Source organism: Lynx rufus, unplaced genomic scaffold (assembly GCF_022079265.1).
Source record: "Lynx rufus isolate CCGP_SWC_20201006 ecotype Redwood Valley unplaced genomic scaffold, mLynRuf1.p SCAF_7, whole genome shotgun sequence".
Taxonomy (NCBI): domain Eukaryota; kingdom Metazoa; phylum Chordata; class Mammalia; order Carnivora; family Felidae; genus Lynx; species Lynx rufus.
The window spans coordinates 56148800-56163345 of NW_025814889.1; the positions used below are offsets into that span (position 1 = coordinate 56148800).

At 35.5% G+C, this 14546-nt stretch overlaps 1 protein-coding gene across 1 annotated transcript in view; it reads left to right on the top strand.

Annotated features, from left to right (window-relative positions):
• ETNK1 (ethanolamine kinase 1) overlaps positions 1–14546 on the top strand; it is a 67792-nt gene that overhangs the window by 18912 nt on the left and 34334 nt on the right. Inside the window, exons 2-3 of the mRNA XM_047065434.1 lie at positions 1109–1368; positions 12910–13050. Of these exons, the coding sequence (XP_046921390.1) occupies positions 1109–1368; positions 12910–13050 (401 nt within the window). The remainder of the gene's footprint in view (positions 1–1108; positions 1369–12909; positions 13051–14546) is intronic.

Sequence of the window (14546 nt, forward strand, 5' to 3'; positions counted from 1 at the left end):
GAGAGCCTCCAAAAGCTTTGAGCAAATAGAAAAATTAGTTTTAGTATCAAATAAGAGGAAAATAAAAATTGCAGTTTTTGAATACATTTGAACTAACACTGCTAATCATCTGTTTGCCTTTTAAGTGTACCATTTGTGCTCAGAAAGAAAAAAGAACTTGACATACTTGACATAAGCTCTTGAAAAGTCCCAAAAGTCCCTTTTAGAAAATATTGTGGAAGTTTCTACTTAACCTCTCATTTCCTCTCATTAAGGTTGTACTTCTCTTTTTAGCCACAGTATTTAAGTTTAAAAAGTTATAACCTAAATAAATGCTTACAACAACTTCTAATGCATGTTGTGTTAAGTAACCTTTTAAAATTGGCATTTAAAATTCATTTTTTATAAGTTGGAGATTTACCATAATTCGTAACGTATGGTAGATTTATATTTGTATATTTAAACTTGTGAACGTTATTATTATTTATACATTTTTGTATCTTAGGGAGAGAGCTCGAGTGAGCAGGGGAGAGGGGCAGAGAGAGAGCAAATCTTAAGTAGGCTCTGTACTGAGCCTGGACATGAGGTTTGATCTCACGACTGAGATTATGACCTGAGCTGAAACCAAGAGTTGGATGCTTAACCGACTGAGCCATCCAGGCACCCCCTAAACTTGTGAAAATTATTAAAGACCTTTATACGTTAAATGCCATGCTGAAAGAGGGCAGTGTCTCTGTTTTCAGAGAGTTTCCAGACTATTAGACATAGGAGATTGTGTGTGTATACACACATTTATAGTGATTGCAGTACAAGGTATACTTTGAGATACAATAGCATCAAAACATTGTATAGAAGTACTAGAGATTGAATAATTAATGCTTTTGGATCAAGAGAAAAGACATAATGTTATGGGAATTAAGGGCAACATATTAAGCGGTAGCATTCCTTTTTATTTAAATCTAGAATTAAAATTATAGACCTGTTTGGCAAAATTGTATTTAAAAGTTTTTTTTTATGTTAAAAAGTAGATGTTTCAGTTATTTTCAAGTTATCTGCTATTTCATTTGTTAATGAAGTGTATAATTGGTTTTTCACCCATTTTTTTCTTCTTTTTTTTTTCCTTTGGCAGCTTTTCACAGATGGAATCACAAATAAACTTATTGGCTGTTACGTGAGTAATACAATGGAGGATGTAGTCCTGGTGCGAATTTATGGCAATAAGACTGAGCTGTTAGTTGATCGAGATGAGGAAGTGAAGAGTTTCCGAGTGTTGCAGGCTCATGGCTGTGCACCACAACTCTACTGTACCTTCAATAATGGACTGTGCTATGAATTTATACAGGGAGAAGCATTGGATCCAAAGCATGTCTGCAACCCTGCCATTTTCAGGTATATTTACTTTCTCTAAATTTTTCTTTCTGATGAATAAGAGTATTAAGTGCACTAAGGAATTACATGTATATTTTAAATGTTTATTATTTTGAGAGAGAGAGAGAGAGAGAGACAGAGGGAGAGAGAGAATCCCAAGCAGGGTCTGTGCTCAACGTGGAGCCCAGTGTGGGGCTCGATTCCACGAACCATGAGATCATGACCTGAGCTGAAATCAAGAGTCAGATGCTTAACCAACTGAGCCACCCAGGTGCCCCAGGAAATATTTTTTAAATATTTCTTTGAGCAATTATTCTTTGAGCAATTATTTGCCTTTTCTTTGAGCAATTATTTGGTTAATTTAGAAACTTCTTTAGTTTGGACTCTGCTTTGTCTTTGATGAAGAAGAAAAAAAATCCTTTCTGTCTGCCATCTCGTTATTGACTCTTTGCAAAAGAAAGGACTCTAACGTGTGGTTTTGGATTAGCCTGCTACTGAGTGTCAAGGCTTCCCCTTAATTTTTTAAAGTAGTGCATGGATTAAAGCATCACACATTTCTTATTACTAACTTTTGTAACTCAGTTGGTCATATTTTCAGAGATTTTGCTTACTAAGATGCTTTTAATTCTGTTAACGTTATATTACTTTTTAATTCATTGTATTATGTTTTCTATAACGATAACGTCTTGCATATGCTTGTTCATTTTTCTAAAATTGCTGTCTTTTAGAGTTCTCTTTCTTTTAAAAACTAGCAAATGAGCTTGATTTGAAAACTGCAAATTCATTCATAGTTTAAACCAGAAATTCTCAGACATTTTGGTCTCAAGATCCCTTAACAGCTCTTAAAGGTTATTGAGGACCCAAAGAGGTTTTGTGAGTTACATCTATCAATATTTACCATGTTAGAAATTAAAACAACTTTTTTTTAATTCAGGAATCTCACTTGCACATTGTTAGCTATCAGTGTGATAACATTATCACACCACTTCATGTAGCTTCTTGAAAACTATACTGTATACTCACGAGAGAGTGAAAAAGGTAAATAATACCTTATCAAAGTAGTTTTAACTGTATAAACTTGAAAGGGTTTTGAGGTTCCAGGGATCCTGGGTCATATTTTAAGAGTTGCTATGTTAACACAGTGATGAAAATGGAATGGACCAGTATTTATGTATTTTATAACTGTTTCAAATAATATTTAAAAATATTTTGGTATAGAAATCTATTCAAACCCCAGTTATTAACAAGATAGAGTCTCCTCCCTTACATGAGTATAATGTTTAGTATGTATTTTTTTAGGTTTTAAGTAATCTCTGCATTCAACATGGTGCTCCAACCTACAGCCTTGAAATCAAGAGTCATACACTCCTCTGACTAAGCCATCCAGGCTCCCCTGTTTAGAATTTATTGAAGGATCCCAATTAATAGATAATGTCTTTTTTCATTTGTGTTACATTTTTTGTTGTGTTTAGGTTTGTGCGTGCGTATGAAATTTATTTATAAACCCTTAAGCTTGTTCACAGTGTCTGAAGTATATCAATATAACAGGATTAAAGGTGATTAGATGCATAAATTAGGCCAAAGGAAAAGCTGGAGTTAGATTCAGATACAAAAAGTATATTCCATAATGTTCTCTTCTCCATAGAGAAGGGCCATCTTACTAGTAACTAAAGCAAGGAGGAAAATAATGAGTCCTTGTCCAAGAGATTTAAGAAGAAAGTTGCTTAAAGCTAATACAACTTTAACTGGTATAGCAGTCTTCTTTTTTTTTTTTTTAATGTTTTTTTATTTTTGAGAGAGAGAGAGAGAGCATGAGCAGGGAAGGGGTAAAGAGAGAGGGGGACAGAGGGTCTGAAGCAGACTCTGTGCTGACAGTGGTGAGCACGATGCAGGGCTTGAACCCATGGACTCACAAACCGTGAGATCATGACGTGAACCAAATTGGATGCTGAACCAACTGAGCCACCCAGGCACCCCACTGGTGTAGCATTCTTTTTTTTTTTTTTTTAATGTTTTTATTTATTTCTGAGAGAGAGAGACAGACAGGCAGAGTGCAAGTGGGGGAGGGGCAGAGAGCGAGGGAGACAGAATCTGAAGCAGGCTTCAGTCTCTGAGATGCACAGAGCCCGACATTGGGGTCACACTCAAGAACTGTGAGATTATGACCTGAGCCAAAGTTGGACACTTAACCAATTGAGCCACCCAGGCGCCCCTGGTGTTGCCGTCTTAACTGCCTTAATGTTGATATTCCTAAACTATCTTTAACACACTGAATTTAAACTTTTCGTTGAACTATTGGCAGTGGGTACTATCTGTTGGTCAGTAGTACATATTCAGAAGATTTCTCACTTCTCTTTATTCTATAATCTCATGATGGAAAGTAGATGCTCAGGACAGTTTTTTTCCTCTTTGAGTGATCGTGGAAAGTTACGGAATCAAAAGTCATGTGAAATTCTTTTTTTTTTTTTTTAATATTTATATTTGAGAGAGAGGGAGACACAGAATCTGAAGCAGGTCCAGGCTCCAAGCTGTCAACACAGAACTTGATGCGGGGCTCGAAACCATGAACTGGGAGATTATGTCCTGAGCTGAAGTCGGATGCTTACTGACTGAGCCACCCAGGTGCCCCAAAAGCCATGTGAAATTCTATATATGGCATTATACCTCTGCCACTATGAATATACAGTGGAATAAGACTGCTTCAGCTTTATGAGCTATGTGAAATTGGGCATAGTACTTAAACATTTTGTGCCTCAGTTTTCCTACCTAAAAAATGCGAATAATAATAGTACCTATTTCTAGGGGGTTGTTGTAAGGATTAAAGTTGTAGTGTATGTAAAAAGTCTAGAACAATGCCTGGCATGTATTAAACACTATGTAATATGTTAGCTTTTATAATTACAATTTTTTTCCTCAAGACTTTCACATTTTAACTTATGGAGAGCTTTTAAGAACTTAGACATTAATTGAAGTATTAAATACTAATCAGTTGACTTTATTATGCTTTTAGAAACATTTTCTGAATTTTAAATTTCATAGACTTTTTTTTTTTTGCTCTTGTGTACTATTATAACATTATATATTGTTCCTTAAGGTGTGAGGTGTATGCAAACAGCATGTAGATGTAGCATAGCAAGTAATCATTGCCGCTACCCCCCCCCCCCCCACTTGTTTGTGATAGACAATACTAACCAGTCTTGGAACTCTTTCCTCATGAACATGGGAGATTTCAGAATCTTTTTCAACTAAGCTATTTTAGGTACTTAATACTCATGAGTAGTCCCTTGTTTTAGTTTTTATTTTAGCTTTCTTGAAGAGACCATTTTACATTAAAAAGTTAAGATTTTATTTTACTTTATATTTTTAAAGTTTATGTATTTTGGAGGGGAAAGAGAGAGAGAGAGAGAGGGAGGGAGGATGAGCAGAGGAGGGGCAGAGATTGCTGGAGAGAGAATCCCAAACAGGTTCTGCACTCTCAGTGCAGAGCTCCAAGTGGGTCTCGAACTCATGAATTGTGAGATTATGACATGAGCTGAAACCAAGAGTTGGATTCTTAACCAACTGAGCCATCCAGCCGTCCCTGAAGATTTTATTTTTAACTAATATTTTTAAAAAAGATAGAGTAATGGGTAATAGAGTAACAGGTATGTTATAATTTTTATTAATTGGAGAAATGATGTATTAAAGTGATGATGGTGGCTAATATTGATACAACACTTAATATGAACTGGACACTGTTCTGAACACCTTATGTATATGCATTTTCTTAAATATATTTTTTAATTAAGTAAACTGTATGCATGATGGGGGGCTTGAACTCATGACCCCAAGGTCAGGAGTTGCACACTCCACTGACTGAACCTGCCAGGCACCCCAAAACACCTTAAGTGTATTAATAAAGTCAACTCACAATAATCCTAGGGAATAGATAATATTAAAATCCATTTTAATAGATGAGAAAAGTAAGATTTTAAGTAATTAGTCATGTGACTAGTACAAGTACATCCCAGAAGATAATGAGTAACTTAATCTTTTTACTTACTCACTGAGAAAAGAACATAACATGTAAAGGAAAATAGTAAGGCCTTTATTACTCCACCTATTACAAGTAAAGTGAAAACGATTCAAGAAGAAAATAAATGCAGCTTCCCCCATTTATTGATTTGTGATTATTCTCTATAATTAAATCATTGCTGTTAAGCTTATTATAGAATTTCTGTTTTAAAGGGAAAGCTTTTCATAATTGTATGTAATCTTAAGTAGAAAGATGGAAAATTACAGTTTTTGATCAAGAATACTGAATTTTTGTTAAGGCTCATTTTGGTATTTGATACCATGTCATAAAAATGTTTGCATTAAATCAACTACATGACATTCTGAAAAAGACCAAACAATGGAGACACTAAAAAAATCAGTGGTTGCTAAGGGTTAGTAGGGAAGGAGGAATGAATAGGTGAAACAGAATTTTTAGGGCAGTGAAAATGTCTGCATGATATTTTAATGGTGGATACCTGTCATAAATTTGCTCAAAGCCATAGAAAGTACAACACCAAGTGTGTACCCATATGTAAACTATGGACTTTGGGTGATAACAATATGCCAGTATGGGTTCTTCAGTTGTAACAAATGTACCACTTTGGTAGAGGATGTTGATACTGAAGGAGGTGATGTTTCTGTCAGTGTAGGGGGCATTTGGGAAATGTCTGAACCTTCCTCTCAGATTTGCTGTGAACCTAAAACTGCTCTAAAAAATAAAAAAAGTCTATATAGAAGCCTTTTCCTGTACTTTCAGTTAGATCTACTTAGAATATGTATGATACTAATGCAGGTATATATACATTTCATTAAAAAAAGAACCCATGCTGTTAGAGACCAAAGAGCGCGCGCGCGCGCTCTCTCTCTCTCTCTCTATATATATATATATTTTTAATGTCTGTTTTTAAGAGAGAGAGAGAGAGAGAGAGAGCGCGCACTTGTGGGGGAGGTGCAGAGTGGGAGACACACAATCCAAAGCAGGCTCCAGGCTCTGAGCTGTCATCACAGAGCCTGACCTGGGACTTCAACTCACGAACTGTGAGATCATGACCTGAGCTGAAGTCAGATGTTTAACCAACTGAGCCACCCAGGTGCCCCAACAATATATTTAATTAAGTTCTATGACACTTAGCTTGCAGTGAATGATATATTGAATTGACCTATAGTTTTTTCTTAAATGTTCATTTATTTATTGAGAAGAGAGCCCATGTGCACACCCATGTGTGCAGGGGATGGGCAGATGGAAAGAGAGAATCCCAAGCAGGCTCCATGCTCAGCGCAGAGCCTGACACAGGGCTCGATTTCACAACCATGAGATCATGACATGAGCCAAAATCGAGAGTGGGACACTCAGCCTGAGCCACCCAGGCACCCCCAATTGACTCATATTTTTGAAAAAAAGAATGGAGGTTGAAAAAGAAAGCAAAGAAGATGACAGGTAAGGATATGGCTAGTTGACACTATAAGTAGTAACACTAGCTATTTACCTTTTTTCCTATTAAATTTATTTCAAGTTACAGTGTAATTCTCTTATGGTATGTATAAGTGTTCAGGTTTTTTTTATTTCTTTCTCCTTTAAAATGTTTATTTATTTTGAGAGGGAGCATGTGAGTGCAAGCAGGGGAAAGGCAGTGGGGAAAGAATCCCAAGTAAGCTCTGTGCTGTCAGTGCAGAGCCCAGCATTGGTCTTGATCTTATCATGAGCTGAGTTGAAATCAAGAGTTGGACTCTTAACCAACTGAGCTACCCAGGTACCCCCAGAAGGTTTTGTTAATTACTGTAAAACACAGAAAATATAAAAAGAAGAGCTAATTGAAAGAAGGTCATAGCTGAATTATAAATGATTTTAAAAGGGAATATGGTTTTTACTGGTTTCAAATATGTACAGTGGAATACTTTTTAAAAAAAATCGAGTAAGCAATTGAATAAATGATAATTCTGGAGCCCCAAGAAGAGGTTAGGGGTGTAAATTTGGGATGATTGATGTGCTTGCATTTAGCTTTTCTCCTTTAGAAAATGAATTTCATATATTTATGGTAAAAGGATTTGATTTATTAAATAAGGACTTATTACTAATTTCGGGTTAGGTGTCACATTTTGAGCTGTGGTTATTAGGTAAGCTTGATATGCAGCTAACAGTCTGGACTGATTGATTAATCAGAGCTTCAGTAAGTGCTGATTGAGCCTTAGATCAAAGTCCAAGGTGCTGTCTTGGCTTTGGCTCCTTCAGGCATAGCTACTTGCCACTTGTGTATATTATGATTGTAATAGAGTATTTACTTTGAATATAAAAATTTGATACATATTTATGTTTAGTCTAGAGAAGGAAAAAGAATTCAGACAATCCCTTTTCTCCTAGTAATTTGCAGTGTGACGGACAATAATCTTGGAAAAAAGTAAGCTAAATAGTATACACAGAAAACAGAAAAGGTTTTCAAAAAAAAGTACAGATAATTTACTGTGTATACTTGGGTAAATTCGGCAGTGTTTCACTGAGATCTCATTTAAACTGAACCTTACAGGAAAAGGCAGAGCAGGGAAGAGGCTGTGAGAGAATGGTATGATAAAGACAAGTTGTACCAAGTTAATGCTTAACTAGTAATTCAGCTTATGGAAGTTTACCATGACATGTTTTATTTGAACTTTTCTGTAGCAAACAAGTATTGGAGAGACCTTCAGAAAATTTTTTAAAATTCACAGATGTTTGGGAATTTTCTCATCAGGTGTTTCTCTAATACTTTACTTGCCTCTTGCTAGGAATCCTGGCTATAGTTTAATTTAAAACCACTTGGGGGAGACTGGGTGATAGTTGGTTAAGCTCCAACTCCTGATTTTGGCTCAGGTCATGTCAAGGTTCATGAGTTCAAGCCCCTCATTGGGCTCTGCACTGACAACGTGGAGCCTGCTTGGGATTCTCTCCCTCTCCCTCGCCCTGCCCCTCCCCTGCTCATTCTCTCTGAAAATAAAAACTTGAAAAAAATGTAAAAAAAACCCACCCAGCAACAGACATCATGGGAAAAATGCAGTTTAAAATCAATTATTGCACATTTATCAAAAGGCATAACTAAAAAACACTTCCAATGTTGTATGTATTATAGCGGAACTGGTACATTGTACATTGTGGGTTATACGTGATATTGGTAATGTTCTCTTGGAAATCAGTAGGGCAATATATAATCATAAAATAAAGTTATATAGTATGTTTCTATCATGACAACTCTTATAGTCAGGTATAACCAAGGCATATAAACACAAATAAATGTACTATTATTGAAATCATAATTTTGGATATTATCTAAAATAATGCAGAATGGCTGATGCAGGCCTAAGAGGAAAAAATTCACTTAATAGATGAACTTTGCTACAATCACACAATAATTTGCTTATGTGAAAACCCAAAGGGAGTATGTAAAAATGAAACAAGCTCTATTGGAGTGGTAAGATTAGAGATTACTTTTCAATTAAAAAAATTCCTGTTATTGTTATAATACTCTTAATTTTTTGAAAGCTTACAAGAGTGGGAGCAATTAGTATTATTGAATATTTAAGAAGTTCTCTGAAGCCTTGAAATTTTCAAATGTTTTGTTTTACTGAGTGTGGGGTTTTTTAAAGTAGCATTTGCCTTGATAGTAGTGCAGGGAAGCCTTACTTAACTGAGACCAGGTAGAAGAAGGACCAGTCTATGACAGTGAAAATCAGAAATCTTGAGGTAATTTTTGATTACTTTGTTATATATACAAATAAAAATTCATGGTTTAGGGGTGCCTGGGTGGCCCAGTTAAGCACCGGACTTGATTTTGTCTCAGGTTTGTGGATTCAGGCACATTGGTGCTCTAGGCTGACAATGTGGAGCCTGCTTGGGATTCTCTCTCCCTCTCTCTTTCTACCCCTCCCCTGCCTGTATGCACATATGCTCTCTCAAAAAAAAAAAAAAAAAAAAACAAAACTCAAAACATCATGGTTTATTAAGTAAGTAGTGCAGAATTACATTATTGAAGAGATTTTTTTGTAGTTTTTTCTCTGTTGTATGTAAAATTTACTAAGAGAAAATAACTGAGTTGCTCTAATCAAGTCTTGTTAAGAACTGTATAACCATTTAATTTATTTAATTAAAAAAATTTTTTTTGGTGGAGGTGCTGGCCAGTAAAAAGGCATATAACATTTGCCCTCTATTATTTTTAAAGTATACTGTTAAGTAGTATTAAGTACATTCCCATTGTTTTGCATCCACCCTCCACAGTTATTTTCATCTTATAATACTAAAATTTTATATGCATTAAACAGCAACTTTCCAATTCTCCCCTACCCCCAGCCTTGGCAGCCATCATTCTACTTTCTATCTGTATGAATTTGACTGCCTTAGATACCTCATGTAAGTCGAATCACACTTTTGTCTGTTGATTGGTTTATTGCACTTAGTAGGGTGTCTTCAAGGTTCACCTGTCTTGTAGTATGTGTCAGAATTTCCTTCCTTTTTAAGTCAAATACTCCATTTTATGTATGTATTGCATTTTGTTTATCCTCTCATCCATGGATGGACATTTGGGTTGCTTCTACCTTTTTTTTTCTTTCTCCCCCCAATAATTTTGTTTTTCTTATTAGGAATCTGACACTCAGAAATGAAATGATTTGCTTATTTAAGTTCAGACCGAAAGTAACAATGGCAGAGTCAGAATGAAAATCCAACTAATTCAATGTAGTGTTCTGGTGGGGGGGTGTCTATAGTGAGAAAGGTTTGGCTTTTGCATCATGCAATCTTCCAAATCCTGGCTCAGCCTGTTACCCACCTTTCTGTCAGAAAATTTGAAGGCACTCAAAATTAGTAGGTGCTTTCTCTTCTAGTAGCTCTTCATGTTTAACAAATTCCCTTAAATTCTAAGAGCCCCTTGGGTAACATTTTATTCAGTTTTGAAGTATTTACTGTAGAATTGTCATTTCAGTCACTCTCAGCTGAATAATTGATAATTGGATAACTTCTGAGACTACATTTTGTATTTTGTAAATCAGGGTTTCGTACAGACTTTGGGGTAAAACTATGAAAAATGACACTACTATTCACTTATTTTAAAAAACCACAGCAAATAAAATTTGTCCGTGTTAAATACATGTTCTACTATGTGATCCTTCTCCTGAATCACTGGTCTCATTTGTTCAGTAAACATTTCTAGAACGTAAGGTTTGGTTGACATAGATTGCCCTTTGAGTTTATGTAACATGGATTGTACCTTTCTTCAAGACTTTTGGTCCTGGCTTTCCTCTTTAAAGTTTTAAAATCAGTTCTTAATGGGCTTAAGATGTATGTGTCACATATACACGTGCATGTGTAAGTATATATGTATGTATGTGTATGTGTATATATACAAAACTTTTCTTTGTTTTGGTTTTGTTATCTGACTTTTTCATTAAGTTTCTTGGTGCTTAAAGTACCATATATGCATTTGGGCCTACCTTTATATGTATGTATGTGTATGTGTGTGTGTGTGTGTGTGTGTGTGTGTGTGTGTGTGTGTGTGATTGGCTAAAACTAGATTTTTTGTGTGTGTATATTCATATAGACATGAATACATATATATATATATACATATATATATATATGGTCTGGGGGAAGGTCAGTCAAGCAATACTTAATTTATGTAAAGCAATGTTTGCTTATTTGAGAGATATGAACCAAGGCGCACGTATTTTGTGTAATGTATTAGGTAATCTAATTTGTGTAATATTTTGGTAATATATTAGGACTCTTGATAATTGGAAAATTCAAACTGACTTAAAGAAGGAGGGATTTATTGGTGCATATAGCTGAGGATACTGAGTTCAAGCATGGGTGGATCCAGGGACTGTTAACATTGTCATTAGAGCAGTATCACGTTTCTCTTTTATTCTGTGTTAGCTTTATAGTCTTACAAGTTTTCTTAAGAGTGGCAGTAATAGGGGTACCTGGCTGGCTTGGTCATTGGAGCATGTGACTGTTGATCTTTGGGTTGTATGGTTGGGCTCCACGTTGGGTATAGAGATTATTTAAAAATAAAACCTTAAAAAAAAAGATGGCAATTATTATTATTAGCAATTACATACAGGCCTATCTAATCAGTTTAGCAGTGGTGGGAGGAGGGCAGGGAGCAGGGGAGTTCTTCTTTTTCTAATAGTTTCAACCAGTCAGAAGCATCAACGAAAATTCCCTTTGGCTTAGTTTGAATAATATGCTCAGAACCAATCATCATGGAACAAATATGGAAGAATGGAATGCTCTGGGCAATTCTGTGTCATATTGTAACTCCTAAAATTAGTGCTACAGATGTGATACAGGGTTAGGATTGAGGTCAGCTCTATATGAACCACATGAACTAAAAGTGAAGGGAATGGAGATTTCTTCAAAAGAAAATCAGAACTCTTTTATTACTAGAAACTAGGTACATAAGAATATTCACCATACTATAAAAATATAATAAAACTGTGTATTTAATCACAGTACTACAGTGCTAGAGTATTGTGTGCTTTAATGCAGCAGTTTTCAAACACTTTTGCATATCAGAGTCCTCTGAGAAACTTAAATATCTTGATGCCCTGGCTGTACTACAGTTAAATCAGAATTTTTAAGGGTAATACCTTGGCGTTTATTTATTTATGTATGTAGATGTGTATGTGTGTATGTTTCTGAAGTTTGATTTCAGTATAGAGCCAGGCTGCGGAATTGGAGCATTATATCAGTGTTTCTCAAACTTTACAGTGTATTGCGATCACCTGGAGATCTTGTTTAAAATGAGAGTGCAGGGTCCCACCCTCAGAGATTGTGATTCAGTAGATCTGAGGTGGGGCATCAGACATTCTAGATGGCGCTATGTCACAGCTCCTAAAACTTGTACTTTGAAGAGCATTACATTAGATTGTGAGCATCTTCAAAATTAGCCAGATTTAAGTTCTTACTATTAAGTCATTACTTACTATTAAGTCATTTTTCCCACCTGCTAGTCTTTATAGGCTGTTTGGTAACTTGTTTTGCATGCTTATTCTTATATTAGCGTTTGCTGTTCTAGGTTCTACAGATAAAAAGATAGCATGGATACACGTATACATAGCTTCAAATTATTTTGTTGAATTGAGAAGATTGATTCTGACATCAAAAGACCTTTTTTTTTTAAAAGTTTATTTAAACAGCGCAATTTAAATGTATTGCTGATTAATGTCTAATATGAGCCTTGAAATCATTTATAATTTTTTGTTGTTCTGCTGGTCCTAACCATTGTTTATGGAATCAGAATAGACCACTTACTTCTAGACACTCAACCCCTTTTGGATATAACATTTATTCACTGATTGTAGGTGTTTTTTTCCTACTGATGCTTTAATCATTTGTTTGCCTCTCCTTCTGAGAGTTGCCTTGACAAATTAATTTTGACTCTTACATAAGATAAAAATGAAATCCTGTTCTAAAATAAATGCATACTAGTTATTTTAGTTTACCCACGAGTAGACATAAAACCTATGATACTTAACATTTTCTTTTTATGCTGTTTTGTCTTAAAACAGACTCATAGCACGTCAGCTTGCTAAAATCCATGCTATCCATGCACACAATGGCTGGATTCCCAAATCCAATCTATGGCTAAAGATGGGAAAATATTTCTCTCTCATTCCTACAGGATTTGCAGATGAAGACCTTAATAAAAGGTAAAATTACTTTTACATTTGAAATTGTTTTACCTTGTTTTGCTATACATAATAGGGTTTTAGAGGTAGCTTACAAGGTTTCTGTGTATAAAATCTGGCTTGGTTGCTCTCTTAGTATTTGATTAAATTAACATTGCTTCATCTGACTCTCAAGATGGCACTACAGGAGTGTAACTGCCTTTCTCGCCCAGCCAACTCAAGAACAAAAAAGACAATCTACACAATCCTGGGAAGTGGGTAGTACGTAGATGGTAGAGATGACCAGTCAAGAAACAAATATAGAAACATTTATTTGGAAGAAGGATAGAGTAATGATTGCTCTGAAGGGGTACTTTTTGCATAGAATGAGTTGGCCATGGAGCCCTTTTTTAAAGAATTCTTTTTGTTAAAAGCTGTTTTAAATAGGCGGAGAAATTTACATTTACTACTACAGTGTAGTAATACTGGAGTGTGAAAAAGTTTGCATTGTCTTAGTTTACTGAGAATTTAAGCCCCAGGTAATAAGGTTGAAAATTCAATTACTTGAGTCTTTTGAGAGGGGTAGGAGGTGGGGGGGGGGGGTAGGGAGAGGCAGAGAGAATCCCAAGCAGGCTCCATGCCTCAGTGCAGAGCCTGATGTGGGGTTTGATCTCACAACTATGAGATCATTATCTGAGCTGATATCAAGAGTTGGACGCTTAACTGACTGGGCCACCCAGGTGCCCCTCAATTACTGGAGTCTTACTTGGCTTTTGTAAAACTGACTCCCTAGGTTCAAAAAGTAAGGCACTTCATTATATTTTATATAAAAACACTTGTAAATTAGTATTTGGAATCTAAGTTATATGAACACATTTTTATACAGTGTGATTAATACTAGTATAAAAATTAGGAATTCTATTTTCCCCTTTATATCTATTCAGGAATTTTTCATTTTAAGGACAGTAGAGGCAGGCAGGACCTATAGAGCTTTCCTTCTTTCTGTTTACTTTTTATAATTCATTAGAGAAAAATGAGTATTGTTCTGTTGAGTTGGATTATTTCACAGATTAGTTTGATTCACTCAGTGTGTGTGTTTTTATTTGCAGGTAGCTTGTCAGACTTTGATAGGGACAGTATACCCTTTTACTTGGGTTAGGCAAACATCTGTGAATGTGTCCAGTATGCTAGATATTCAGGAAGTGACAGCAGAAACCCCCACAAAATCCTCTTTTGAAATAACTATTTTATTAAAAAATTTGGGGGAATGTCACTTAAAAATAACGAAGTAGATGGCAATGGTGAATGTAAGATTTTCTTGACTTTATAAGATAATGCAGAGTTCGGAGGCAGCATAGTATTGTGTGGATTAAGAGCACAAGATTCTGGAGTCCAGATTGCCTAGGGTGAAGCCTTAATTCTGCCATTTAACAGTTCTGCTGTGTAACTTTGGGCAGAATTGTTGCAGTTCTGTTACCTGGAACTGTTACCTGTTCCTTGTCTGTAAAATGGAAATAACAAGAGTAGTATATTTACCT